General features: G+C 36.1%; 1 protein-coding gene across 2 annotated transcripts; it reads right to left on the bottom strand.

The window, feature by feature from the left end:
* Positions 1–374: 374 nt before the first annotated feature.
* Positions 375–12118, bottom strand: slc6a16a (solute carrier family 6 member 16a). Of its 2 annotated transcripts, none has more exons than XM_089128458.1 (12): positions 12022–12118; positions 8243–8474; positions 7351–7508; positions 6154–6280; positions 5330–5505; positions 4876–4986; positions 4527–4768; positions 3627–3807; positions 3313–3514; positions 3068–3227; positions 2802–2964; positions 375–2230 (listed from the first exon to the last, which is right to left on the bottom strand). In XM_089128458.1, the coding sequence occupies exons 1-12, from the start codon at positions 12022–12024 to the stop codon at positions 1901–1903; spliced, it is 2085 nt and encodes a 694-aa protein (XP_088984584.1). In that variant the 5' UTR covers positions 12025–12118; the 3' UTR covers positions 375–1900. The 2 variants fall into 2 exon arrangements, with proteins under 2 accessions (XP_088984584.1, XP_039542997.2); XM_039687063.2 differs by lacking the exon at positions 12022–12118 and adding an exon at positions 11596–11978.
* Between the last annotated feature and the right edge of the window lie 869 nt (positions 12119–12987).

The raw sequence follows: 12987 nt of genomic DNA, 5'->3' as shown, positions 1-12987 counted from the left end.
ACAAAAGTGATCAAACAAAGAGAATACTCACAAAGGAAGTGAACATGCAAACACATCCCCTGCTGTATATATACAGTATACAAATCAAAGTATCAACAGCAACAGTTAAAAAAAAAAGCTTTAGTCTAATGACTAAACCTTCTCTTGTGGATCAGTCTAAAATATAGACTAAAATCTTTCTGGTCAGCCTGAAACAGACCAAATGTATTCTGAGCTTTCCCCACCAAACACACACACACACACACACACACAAAACAAAGAAACAAAAAAACAATTTCAAGGAACATGAAATGAAGCTGCCTTCTATATTTATGTTCACACTATGATTTAACCTGAGCCTACATTTAACAGTCATTTATTTTTTATCTGTTCTACATCTACATCTTCTAATATCACAATACAATTCAATGTTATTGCATATGAATGCAAACCGTGCAGTCATAGTTTGGCATTGTGGAGTCATGGCTAAAATTGCATGTATTGAGTGTTATGTTTTAATTGCAGCATGTGTGGCAGTAATTTAGCAAAATGTCTCACTTTAGTGTTTCAGTCAGTTTACCAGCTGGGTAAAAGCTTAAAAAATGAAAACATATACTGTATGTAGATATTTGGAGTTTATGCTATGACGTGGCTATACTAATTATATATATATATATATATATATATATATATATATATATATATATTATTGTCACCAATCCATGTCAACTCAACTCTATTAACAATATACAATACAATTTTTATTTTGACATTAAAACACTTTTCGGCTAAAACTAACTTATTAATAAGGTTAATGGCTATCAGTTTCATACTCAAAGAAACATTTTTAACCTCTATGTACCATTTCTTTTGGGAAAAAAAATGTTTAAAAAATATTAGTATTCTAGTAATAGGGATAATACTGATATTTTTAAAATGTCTAACAGTTCTCCACCATCTATTTTCAGTAACACTTTACAATGCGGATTCATTTGTTAACATTATGTAACTACATTAGTTAACAATGAACAATACATCTACAGCATTTACTAATCTTAGTTAACTTTAATCTCAACATTTACTAATACATTCTTAAGATCAAATATTTTATCTGTTAACATTAGTTAATGCACTGTGAGATAGCATAAATATAAACAGTTCACTTTTGAAGTGGAACTTCAAGACTGCATCTTGGATTGACGCTATGGGGATGGCATCAGCATAACCTATGTATGACTTGTATTACGACACCCTCTGATGTTCAGTGACTCTCCACTAAAGATGAAATTTGGTGTGTGTTCACCAGCTATGCTGATGGTGTCCCCATAGCGTCAATCCAAGAAGCAGTGCCTCGTTACCCTTCTCAGAGAACCATGGTTACAGTCGTAAGCTAAAACATTTTATTAACTAACAGCAACAAAGGATAATAAATGCTGTAAAATATATATTCCTCATTGTAAATGTTACCCGAGGCATTAACTAATGTTAACAAATTGGACCTCATTGTAAAGTGCTACCCAATTTTACTAAAGAAACTAGTGAAAACAAATGTTTTATTCTAGATGATAAGTATAATTGCTGTGCTTTGGAGAAGCTGTAATCATATAATTAAGTATAATTAATTAATATAATTAAGTGTGGATATTCCTTATTTTCAGGCACTTTTGGTACAGGCCACTTCACTTAGGCGAAGTACATGAAGGGATTCAAGAACAAAGCAATTTAATGATTGGTGCACTCGCAAAAAGTATCCCTCTCAAAATAGTGCTGCAGTTGACAAATATTTTTCATTGAATGTTCATTAGCATAATGAGAATAAATGGAGTCGGTCTCCCTCCACTCCATTAAAGAACTCCAACACTGATAAATAAATAGTCTTGCCGCTTTCTATTCAAACACCAATTTATCACCAGTTTTTCCCTTACACCTCAGTGTCTTCTTCTTCCTCTCTATCTTCATGTTGCGAGAGTAGCCTGTAGTGTTCAGCACCCAGTGGAAGGAAGGTGGACCGGGGCCGATTCCTGTCTTCGTCCACTCGGGAGTGATGGTTATTTGGCTCTGGCTCATCAGAATTGCATTTGGAGTATCGCTCTCTTGGAGGCTCAACTTCACCCTCCTCCACTGGTAGGCTCCGCCCCCCTCTAAGGAAGGAGAGCAGGTAGCCAATGGGCACCGGGAGAGATGCTATAATGATCAGCATGGACAGCAAAATCAGAGCCCATCCAGGATACTCGAGGCTAGCTTCAGAACCCTGACAGAGAGAGATACATCTTTTACATTGCACATTACATTGATCAAAAGTGTCAGTAAAGACATTTATAATGCAAACAAGAAATTCGTCTTGAAATAAATGCTGTCCTTTTGAACTTTCTATTCATCAAAGAATCCTGAAAAAGTATCAAGACTTCCACTAAAACATTAAGGTGTTCATCATTAATAAGGATGGTCATATTAAAATGATTTCTGAAGGATCATGTGACACTGAAGACTGGAGAAATGTCTGCTGAAAATTCATTTTAGAATATATTCAAATAAAAACATTTTAATAATATTTCACAATATTGTTTCTATTTCTATAATTAATTAAATAAAAGCAGCTTTGATGAACATGTGAGACTATCAAAAGCATGAAAATAAATTTTTTAGAATATGTAGTCATAGTCATACGGGTTTTTAGCGAAAAAAATAATGACAGAACATATTTTTTTATTTGCATGTTTGTGTCTACTATCGCTTTAAGTTACCTACAGTTATCCTTCTATTTTTACACACAAGTTAGTTCATAGCGTCCAAACGTATTTTGTACTCAGTTTGTATAATACCGTGGTGTGGTTCCAGGCTGTGTAAGTGGGCCGTTTGAAAACCATGCGGAGAAGACTAGCAGCCAGCAGTCCCACCATGGCAAGCAGGCACACGTACTTCCACAAATATCGATAAACCACTGGAGGGCGCCAGTGTAGCATCACCTCCACATCATCCAAGAAACTGCAGAACAAACAGCAAATACAATGAGGATTAAAAATACTATACATCGCTGATCCCACAACTTAATCAGCATATAAATAAATGATTTCACTCTTCATCTCACCGATCAGCACCGTAAACCCAGGCCACGCTGAAAGTTTCAAAGACGACGACGACAATCAATGGCAATGTTGCAGAATAATCGTCAAACATGGTCACAAAATAGTTGCCACTTCTTTGAGTGAAGAGCAGGCCAAAGAGGAAGCCCAGGATACAGCAACACACTGCATGTTATACAATGATACAGCTAAGTTACGTAACAGCTAGTATTAGCAAATATAGTATTAGCACATCTATTTGAGAGTGTACCCGTCAACATGGTCTTGTGGCGCCCAAGCACTCTGAAGTTGTCTATGAGTGGGGTAAGAATCCCCTGCATGGTGCCAAACATGGTGGAGAGGCCCAAATTCAGCAGCATGAGAAAGAATAAAGTTGACCAAAATGGACTTGCAGGAAACAACGACATCGCTTCTGTAAATGCTATAAATGCCAAACCTGTGCCCTCAACGCCCTGAGAGAAGGAGAAACAGCATAGATGGATGGATGGACTCTCACAACCAGAAATGATTTCACTGACAGTGAGGTACATACAGAATATGCACTGAAGCGCACACATGTTCTACCTTGCTCATTTCTCTTTCCAGGTCACAGTCAGTGATATTTGACCCTAGCAGGCTTCCATAGTGGCTGTACCATTCTCTGTAGTCATGAATAGACACTGATTTGGGGTCAGAAATGTTGAACCATGGCCACCAATGCTGCGATGAACCTGTTGCTGCCATTTCTGCCATCCTGGCCACATTACTGCAAAGTGACATTCATTGAAATACAAATATAAAGAAATTATAAAAATGTTAGTTTGATACAGAATAATTTCTATAACATTTAGTTGGATTTATTATATGCAGTTTTGTTTGAGGGGACAAAAATTATGAAGATAAATAGAAGGATGTATTGTTAAAAAGCTTACACAATTTATAACAATCACTGCTACAGTATATAATTACACTATCGTTCAAAAGTTAGTCAGATTGTTGTTGTTGTTTTTGAAGAAATAAATACTTTTATATTGCAAGGATGTATGAAATGTATCAAAAGTAGCAGAAAACAAATGTATAATGTTACAATATTTTTTTCACTTTTCAAATTTATGTTGTTCTTTATGACTTTTAAGAAAGAACTTCTAGAATAAAATGTATCACAGTTTCAACATAAACATTAAGCAGCACAATTGTTTTCAACATTGATAAAAATAATAAATGTTTCTTAAGCACCAATCATCATATTAGAATGATTTCTGAAGGATCATGTGACACTAAAGACTGGAGTAATGATGCTGAAAATTCCGCTTTGACACCACAGGAATAAATTACATTTCAAAACATATAAAAAAATAATTATTTTAAATTGTAATATTTCACATTTTTACAGAATTTTTTTTAAATCAAAATCGCATTTCAAGCAAAACAAATCTTACTTTTTTAAAAATTCTTACTTAAGAATCTAAAAAGATTCTTACTTACGATGCAACACATTCCAGAGAAATGTTCTTGGCTCTGAAACCAAGGACCACAAAAACAACCAGAGAGGCCAAAACTGAGGTCATGAAGTTGATGCCAGAGACCATGATGGCGTCCCGGTGGCAGTTGTTATGCACAGGGTTGTAGGATGAATAAGCGATCACAGAGCCGTAACCTAGACCCAGTGCAAAAAACACCTGTGTGGCAGCCTGACGCCACACCTGCACTTCCCCCAAAATCTCCAGCTAATCCAAACAGAGAAATACTGTATGATTACAAAATTTTAATATAGCATGCTTTGACAAGCCTTTAAATTGCACTTCAAGGGAGTCGTGTGAACTCTTGTAGTCACCTTAGGATAAAACATATATCTGATGCCCTCTAAAGCCCCGTCCAACATGAGCCCTCTGATGAGAAAACAGATCAGCACAACATAAGGGAACACGGACGAGAAATACATCACCTGGGGAAAAGGAATAGACAGATCATAAATTGGAAGAGCTTATTTTTAATTTATTGATTTCACTAAGAACATCTGTTGATTCATTTTTAAAAAAAACATTTTGGGAACAATTTTATGTCCCTTCAAGAATTGTAAAACCTCACAAGGATAGTAAAACACACAACATTGTGAGGAAAATGGCTTAATAAACAACAAAAATATGTATTTTTGACTACTGTATGTAGAAATGCTAAAAGGTTTGTTAGAGGATTGAAAATATCATTAGCTTAGTAACAAACATACAGTAGATGTACCAGAAACATCTCTACCATGACTGAAAAACAAACTTGTTTGTATTTTGTACCTTGGCAGAAGACTTGATGCCCTTGATCATTGCGAGACACACTATAGTCCAGGCGGCAAGGAGGCACCCGGTCATGATAGGGTTAAACTCTCCTGACTCATCTATAGAGTCTGAGATATCCAGAGCCTTTCTGAACCAGAAATAGGAGGTAGGAGAGCTTGCGGCACATTCCTTCACTAAGACAGGAAGATGAAATCAAAAACAACTGTACATACATACTGTAAATCTCAAAGTGTGTAATCATTAGGGATGTGAGTGAGTAACTAACTAGTGGACTGCTCATTCTGAACTAATTATTTTTTTCCTTTCTATTATATTCCTTTCTGCATCTGCGTGACTTAAGCCACACCTAAATGTTCTCTTTCACTGAATCCTTCACCTAACGTTTGAATGTAAAGGGTTTTAATGATGTTTTTTTTTTTTTTAATATATATTTTTTTAAACTTGCACTACCGTTCAAAAGTTTGGGGTCGGTAAGGATTTTTTTTATGTTTTTAAAAGAACCTTTACCAAAGATATATTTATTTGATCAAATTGAAAAATATTAATACTATGAAATATTATTACAATTTAGAATAATTGCTTTTTATTTGAATATATTTTTAAGTAATATAAAAGTGAGGTTAAAGCTGAATTTTCAGCATCATTACACTAATCTTCAGTGATGCTGCTCAAGAAACATTTCTTATTATTATGAATGTTGATGATAGTTGTGATTCATATTTTTGTGGAAACCATCATTTTTTCAGGATTCTTGGTGAATAAAAGTATTAATTTCTTTAATAAATTGATTCAAAGGGATTTTGTGTATGTAAACAACATACCTGTCTGGTTTGAGATCATATCTACAGGACACTGTTCCCATGGCAATGGATACTGGAATGAATTCCCCATATAGAACAGAGACCAGGCAATGATCACATTATAGTACAGAGCCACAAAGAAACACACCTGAGAGAGAAAAAGAGTAAAATTGCATCTTATGGATGTATAGGTGTATGATTAAAAACCAAAAAGAGAGAAAGTCTAAAAATACACACTGTCAAGATCTTTGATTGTTCCATTACTGTGTAAAGCAAAAAAATAAATAAATAAATCCTCTCACATTGTGCAAGATGCCAACATATCCTCTCAAATTGTGTAAGCCACACCTATTCTGGCGGACTGTGACGCATAGAGGCGTCATTGGGCGTGACGTCACGCGAGGCTCGGTGGTAGGCTGTTGCAGTAGCCGCAGGGCAGCCAATGAGCACGCTAGACAGCCTGCTCTAGGTCTGCTAGCTGCGGCACTGCGTTGACAATAAACTAAACTGTCATCAATTATTATTTTTTACTATATAAATTACCTTGAAGACTTTCTTCACTAACCCACCCCGGTCGAAAACTTTAATATTTTTTATAACCTGTAATACCTTTTTTTAAGATTCTTTGATTAATACAAAGTTTTTTTTAAAAAAAAATATATATATTTATTTAAAATAAAAATCTTTTGAAACAATATACACTACCGTTCAAAAGAATGGGGTGAGTATTTTTTTTTTGGAAAGAGATTAATACTTTTATTCAGCAAGAATGTGTTAAATTGATAAAAGTGATTGTGAAAATATTTCTATTTTGAATAAATGCTGTTCTTTTTAAGTTTTTATTCATCAACGAAACCTAAAGAAAGAATCATAGGTTCCAGCAAAAATATTAAGCAGCATAACAGTTTTCAACATCAGCGAATGATTTCTGAAGGGTCATGTGACACTGGATTAATGATGCTGAAAATACAGCTTTGGATCAAATAAATAAATTATATTTGAAAGTATATTAAAATAGAAAACCATTATTTTAAATTGCAATAATATTTCACAATATTACAGTTTTATCAAATAAAATAAAGACTTCTTTCAAAAACACAAAAAATAGTAATGTTTCCAAACTTTTGACCGGTACTGTATATGTATATGAACATAAACCCCATAATGCAATAGAATAATACTTGTAATTCTCATGAAGAGAGTGTATGTGTGTTTTACCATGCAGCTGGAGTAACCGATGCCTGCGAGGCGAGGTGAGATGTGTTTCCAGACCCCGATGCTGCCCTGACGGATGCTCTGGCCAGCGGCCAGCTCCATAAAGAACAGAGGAACCCCGATAATGAGCAACAGCATCACGTACAATAACATAAAGGCACCTGAAGAAAGAGAGTGAGTGATTTCATAACCAATCATTCAGTTTCACAAACACACACATATACAATGTTTAGTTTAGTTTTTTATAAAGCACATTTCTACTGCCTCAAGAGCAGCTTAAAGTGCTATACAAAACAATCAAGGAAACTAAACAAAGAGAATACACAACAACATAATGTTGTGAACTTTTTCTTCTAAAGTGTAGGAAACTCAGTTATTATAGTATTACAATAGCATTATAGTGTCATGTGTAGATGGTAATCCAATCAGCCTGATTAGATCACTCAAACCTTAACAATATTAAACAGACAAAGGCCCAGCTGTACTCTGAGAAGTGACAAAAGTTTAATGTCAGCAATCAGTTAGTAAAGCACATTTGTGAGTCTGCTCAAGCTGTCGCATCAGTCTTTCACCTTTATTTCAATACTGTAACACAAAGTGTGTGTTATGACCGTGTCCATTTACTGTGTTATTGTAACACAAAGGCTATAGCATGTCACTGTAGGCATCTTACAACAGTTCCCATATGAGCGATTTTATAGGTTATCATGACAGAATATGCTAAACAATGACTTGAAGATAGATAACTCCAGGTCAGCTACATACATTCATCAACTACTCAGAAACGTCCTGTTGCATTCCACATGTTGTCACTTCTTCCACATGTTGTCACTGTCACATGAGTCTACATTTTAAACGTTTTTTAAAACTGTAAATGAATATTAAAAGTACCCACCTCCTCCATTTTGGTGGCAGAGGTAGGGAAACCTCCAGACATTTCCCAGGCCAACGCTAAAGCCCACCTGGGCGAGCACATACTGTAGTTTACTGTCCCACGCTGGCCTGTCGTCCTCCTGCCCAGCAGCACCTGCAGACCCGACTTCATCCTCTGTCGACACCAAAGCCATGTCTGATAGGCTCTCGACCAATACGCTCCCATTCTCATTGGTCAACGGTGGCTTCTCCATCTAGAAAGGGCACAGTATTTGTCCAGTTTTCAGTTTCATTTTAGCTTAAGTTTTAGGAATTTTGACATGTGTGATTTTTTTTTTTTATTCTAGTTTTAGTCACTTGAGCCCTTAACATTTTCAGTTCGTTTTCAAGGCAACATTTCTCATTAATTTTTTTTAAGTTTAAATCTGACATTTATATTTTATTTCAGATTTAACAAACAATTTGAAAGTCATCAATGGGTAGATGGTGAATCGATTCATTTTTATATATCTTTTCTTTACAGGTTCTCAGCAATTATTATGTCAACATAAGATCTAAAACAGACTGTACAAAAGAAAAGTACAGAGTTCAACATGTTTCAAAGTTAACATAACATGCAGTGTGGGAAGACACTTTCTTGGACAAGTACACCCATTTCGCAGAAAACCACGGGGATCCGCTAACCCTTTATCTAGCTCTTCTCTTCCCTGCATTTACTTCTCTCGTTTCCCTCAAACTTTCTCCCTCTTCCCAGGAGAGAAGTGAATAGTTTCATTGTGTTCTTTGTATAAGTTGGAGCTAGTAAAGTCAATAAGTCAAGTCCACCTTGCCATCTCCCTTCATCCTTCCAGCTATCAGTTTTCTTCTCACTTCAAGGTAAACAGAAGATCATGGTGTAGAATGTACAACATAGCAGAAAACCAGAGTGAAGAGAATGTCTTACATTATTACCATGTATAAGTCCACATACTTGTTTTATTCAACATCGAAATGTTACTGTAGGTAAAAAATAAATATCTAAATCTAAATCTGTTTTACTCTACTTAGTCTTTTATTGGTATAAAACAAGTTATTTTAGTTAAGACAAATATTTAACAGCAAACAGAGGCCAACCACAAACACCAGAATCCCATTGGTTCAAAACTAATTTTGGCCAAATAAAATGTCATGTACATTTTTTTAAACAAACAAGATCTTCCTTGTGATTGTGAAACACACAACTAGGCCAGTACAAGAATATTTAGGCCAGTTAATAGCTGGAAATGAGGATTTACGCAAAAATTATAAATGGGCCTGTCTGTATACATGAAAATAAATCTGCCTTTATTTCATGAAAGAGGATAATCCTATTTGCAAGTATTAAGAGGCATTAAAAAGTTGAAAAGCCCTGAACTGTGGCATGAAATAAAGTCATGCATCTGCATATAGTTTCACAGCTAAAGAGGCCATTTGGGTAAATGCAGACTTGAAACATTCGGGTCCAGCAGTATTTGCCCACCGTCTGAGGAAGAGACCAGCTCAGGGGTCTATGTGCTCTCCACTGAGTGGAAAAGTACAGAACCCTCTCTAGCAAAGAGAGAGAGAGAGAGCATGTGAGAGAAGGAGAAAGAGGTGTTTTATTGCGTCAGAGCTGGAACGGCTAGTAATTCTTAGTTGACTGACAGGCGGGCATTGTGAAATGGAAAGTTTTCAAGGTATCCAATGCCTCTATGATGGTCTTGTGACAAGTGAAAAATAAACATGTTTCTTATCTCTCTCATCTCTGTGTCCTGGCCCACTCGTGTCTAGGAAGTTGTTTATAATGGCAATAATACTGTCAAATTACACAAAGACAAAAAACAACTGAAAGTAGTGGGAAAGTGAACAGATTTTCTTTGCTTCTGTTATTCTACAAATGCCTCTCCTATGAGTGTCAGTGACCTTCCCACTCAACTCGTTATTTGATTGGCTGTGCTATTTCTCTTACCAGTCTCTTGATTTCACTTATGCCACACGAAGCATGAGAACACATGACTATAGGCTACATGCTGACAGAATCTAGTGTCAAAGGCCAAGCCATTATTTCATTGAAATATCCCTCTCGCAGGCCCGGAGTGGCAATCGGGGGTATTCCTGGTGGGCTGCTCATAAATTGGGCAATATTAGTCCTACTTTCTCAACATAAAGGCAGTTTCACACAGGACGCGGAAAGCGCAAGTCATAGTTAATGTTCAATGAGAGGCACACAGTGTCAAATCACAGGTGATATCAAGATTTTTTAAACAGCGGTGTAACTAACTTAACATATTTATAGATGATATTTATTTTAATTTCACTTTTTAAATTGTAGGCCTATGTGCAGTAATTTTAATTTTAATTAATCACTTTTTTTTTATACAATGTTTGCTTAAAAAGTTTAGAATATTATTGGTAATTTATCTGTATATTCATATTTGCTGGTCTTGGCCTTCAAAATCCCAGGCTGAGCATTATACATTATACATCTACATTATATATATATATATATATATATATATATATATACACACACAGACACACATATATACATAATATTCACACACATATATGTACTCTAAACATGCTGGGTTGTTTTAACCCATCTTTGGGTGAAATATGGACAAACTCAGCCATTTGGGTTAAATGTTTAAATTACATTTTTAACCCGACATCTGAGTTTGTCCATATTTTACCCAAAGATGGGTTAAAACAACCCTGCATTTTTTAGAGTGTACACACACACACACACACACACACACACACACACACATATATATATATATATATATATATATACACACACACACACACACACACACACACACACACACACAACTATGACTAAGTTTAATACATTTTGGCACTTGATTGTTTTTGACAATGTAACAAGCTTTTGTTACAATTGTAAACTACTACGCCGGGTAGCCTATATTTTTGGCAATAATGTATGCAACATCACCCACTTAGAGTAAATTTGGCAGCTGACAGTATTTTAGGAACATGCCATACCAATCAACCATGAATATAGCTAGTTCACAGCCCACATGTATTTACATTAATTGATCCAGCTGTAAATAAACAGTACAACCTTATTAAACTAAAGGCAATCGATCAGATAAACACACATATAGCCAATTGAAAGTATTAAAGACCAAATACATTGACCAAGTTAAAACTTTTATGCCAAGGCTAGTAGGTAATAACGTTAAACTGCAACAGGACACAATTTGCTAGTTTGTTGTTGTTGTTGTTTTCGGATAGAAACAAACAAGAACCTCTAAAGCACATGCATTATGTAAAAGTAACTCCTGAAACTTTTCGGTTGCAGCTCAAGAGAGAAGAAAACTTTCAGCCAGCAACAAATTCTTCGAGTCTTACCTTGGCAGCCCGTTTCAGGGGGAGTTGCCCAGTTGTAGTTTTTTGTTTAAACCGCTTATCTTAAACTGACAGGCTCTGAGTTATCGGTTCTGATAGTAATACAGTCATTCAGACCCACTGCAATATTTATCCCACTCTTCTGGTGGTTAGGAGATCGCCACGTTGGAGGGATCCGAGTTCACAACTTTGGTAAAAAGGCAAATGTAACGCCAGACCCTGCAGTTATGCGCGCTGTCATTGGAGACCATTGGAGAGCTGTATTACCTACGCGTAAACGAGACCCCTCCCCCTTCTTGACAGCTCTTTGTCACATTACAGAACACGCGGAGCTCTCCTTTTTGGGTCTCTGCACTCGTCCCTATATTATCTGGTTTAGAAAATAATCACTGATGTGTACAAAGTCTCCTAAACTATTATTATTATTACCATGCATAACTGCTGCTAGGCTCCACCACGCGCCCCGCCTCCTGTTTATATTTTGCGAAAGCGCACTGCCCTTCACGTGCGTTGAGAGCTCAGTCACTGGCCTACAGAAAAGGCTGTGGGTAAGTAAATATAGAGCATGTGCTACAATAGTAGAAGAGCAGTGACAAATGGTCCTAGACATGACAGTTACATAACATAACTAATTTCTGCCAAGACTATTGCACTCTCGTAACTCACGAGGGCGCCGTTGTCTGAGGACCTCTAACGTTCTTACAGTTTGATCATGATAAAATATCGAAAATGTCTTATAGGACAAGACATCCTGTAGGACCACTTCTTCCACTAAACAATAAAATGTACTTTACTTAAACGCTTTGATTGTTTCTTGGAGTTCTAAAACATTGATCAGAAAAAAATAATTGTGTTGCGTAGGTCAACCTGCAGTAACATTTAAGGAGTAGTTCACTTTAAAAAAAACTTTTGGTGATAATTTACGCACCCCCATGTCATCCAAGATGTCCACGTCTTTCTTTCTTCAGTAATGGACTTCACTGGGAACCAAACGGTTCAAGGTCCAAATGAGAGTTTCAGTGCAGCTTCAAAGGGCTTTAAATGACACCAGACGATGAATAAGGGTCTTATCTAGCTAGGATCCTTCGAGTCATGACTCGAAAAAAGATTTGTTCATTTTGATGAATCAGTTTGAACAGGAGAGTCACGAACGCTCATCACAAAACAGAGCAAGGCGAACATTTGTGCTTATAAAACTTAAACTTTTTTATTTATTTTTGAAATGACAAGACCCTTATTCATAGTCTGGTGCCGTTTTAAAAGCCATTTGAAGCTGCATTGAAACTCTAATTTGGACCTTGAACCGTTTGGTTCCCATTGATGTCCATGGAGAAAATCAAGAAAGACAAGGACATATTGGATGACATGGGTGAGTAAATTATCAGCCAAAGTTTT

The sequence above is a fragment of the Pimephales promelas genome, chromosome 3, assembly GCF_988280905.1.
Source record: "Pimephales promelas chromosome 3, fPimPro1.hap1.1, whole genome shotgun sequence".
In the NCBI taxonomy this organism is placed as follows: domain Eukaryota; kingdom Metazoa; phylum Chordata; class Actinopteri; order Cypriniformes; family Leuciscidae; genus Pimephales; species Pimephales promelas.
The sequence above is the reverse complement of the archived record's forward strand: the minus strand, read 5'-3'. Positions and strand labels throughout refer to the sequence as shown.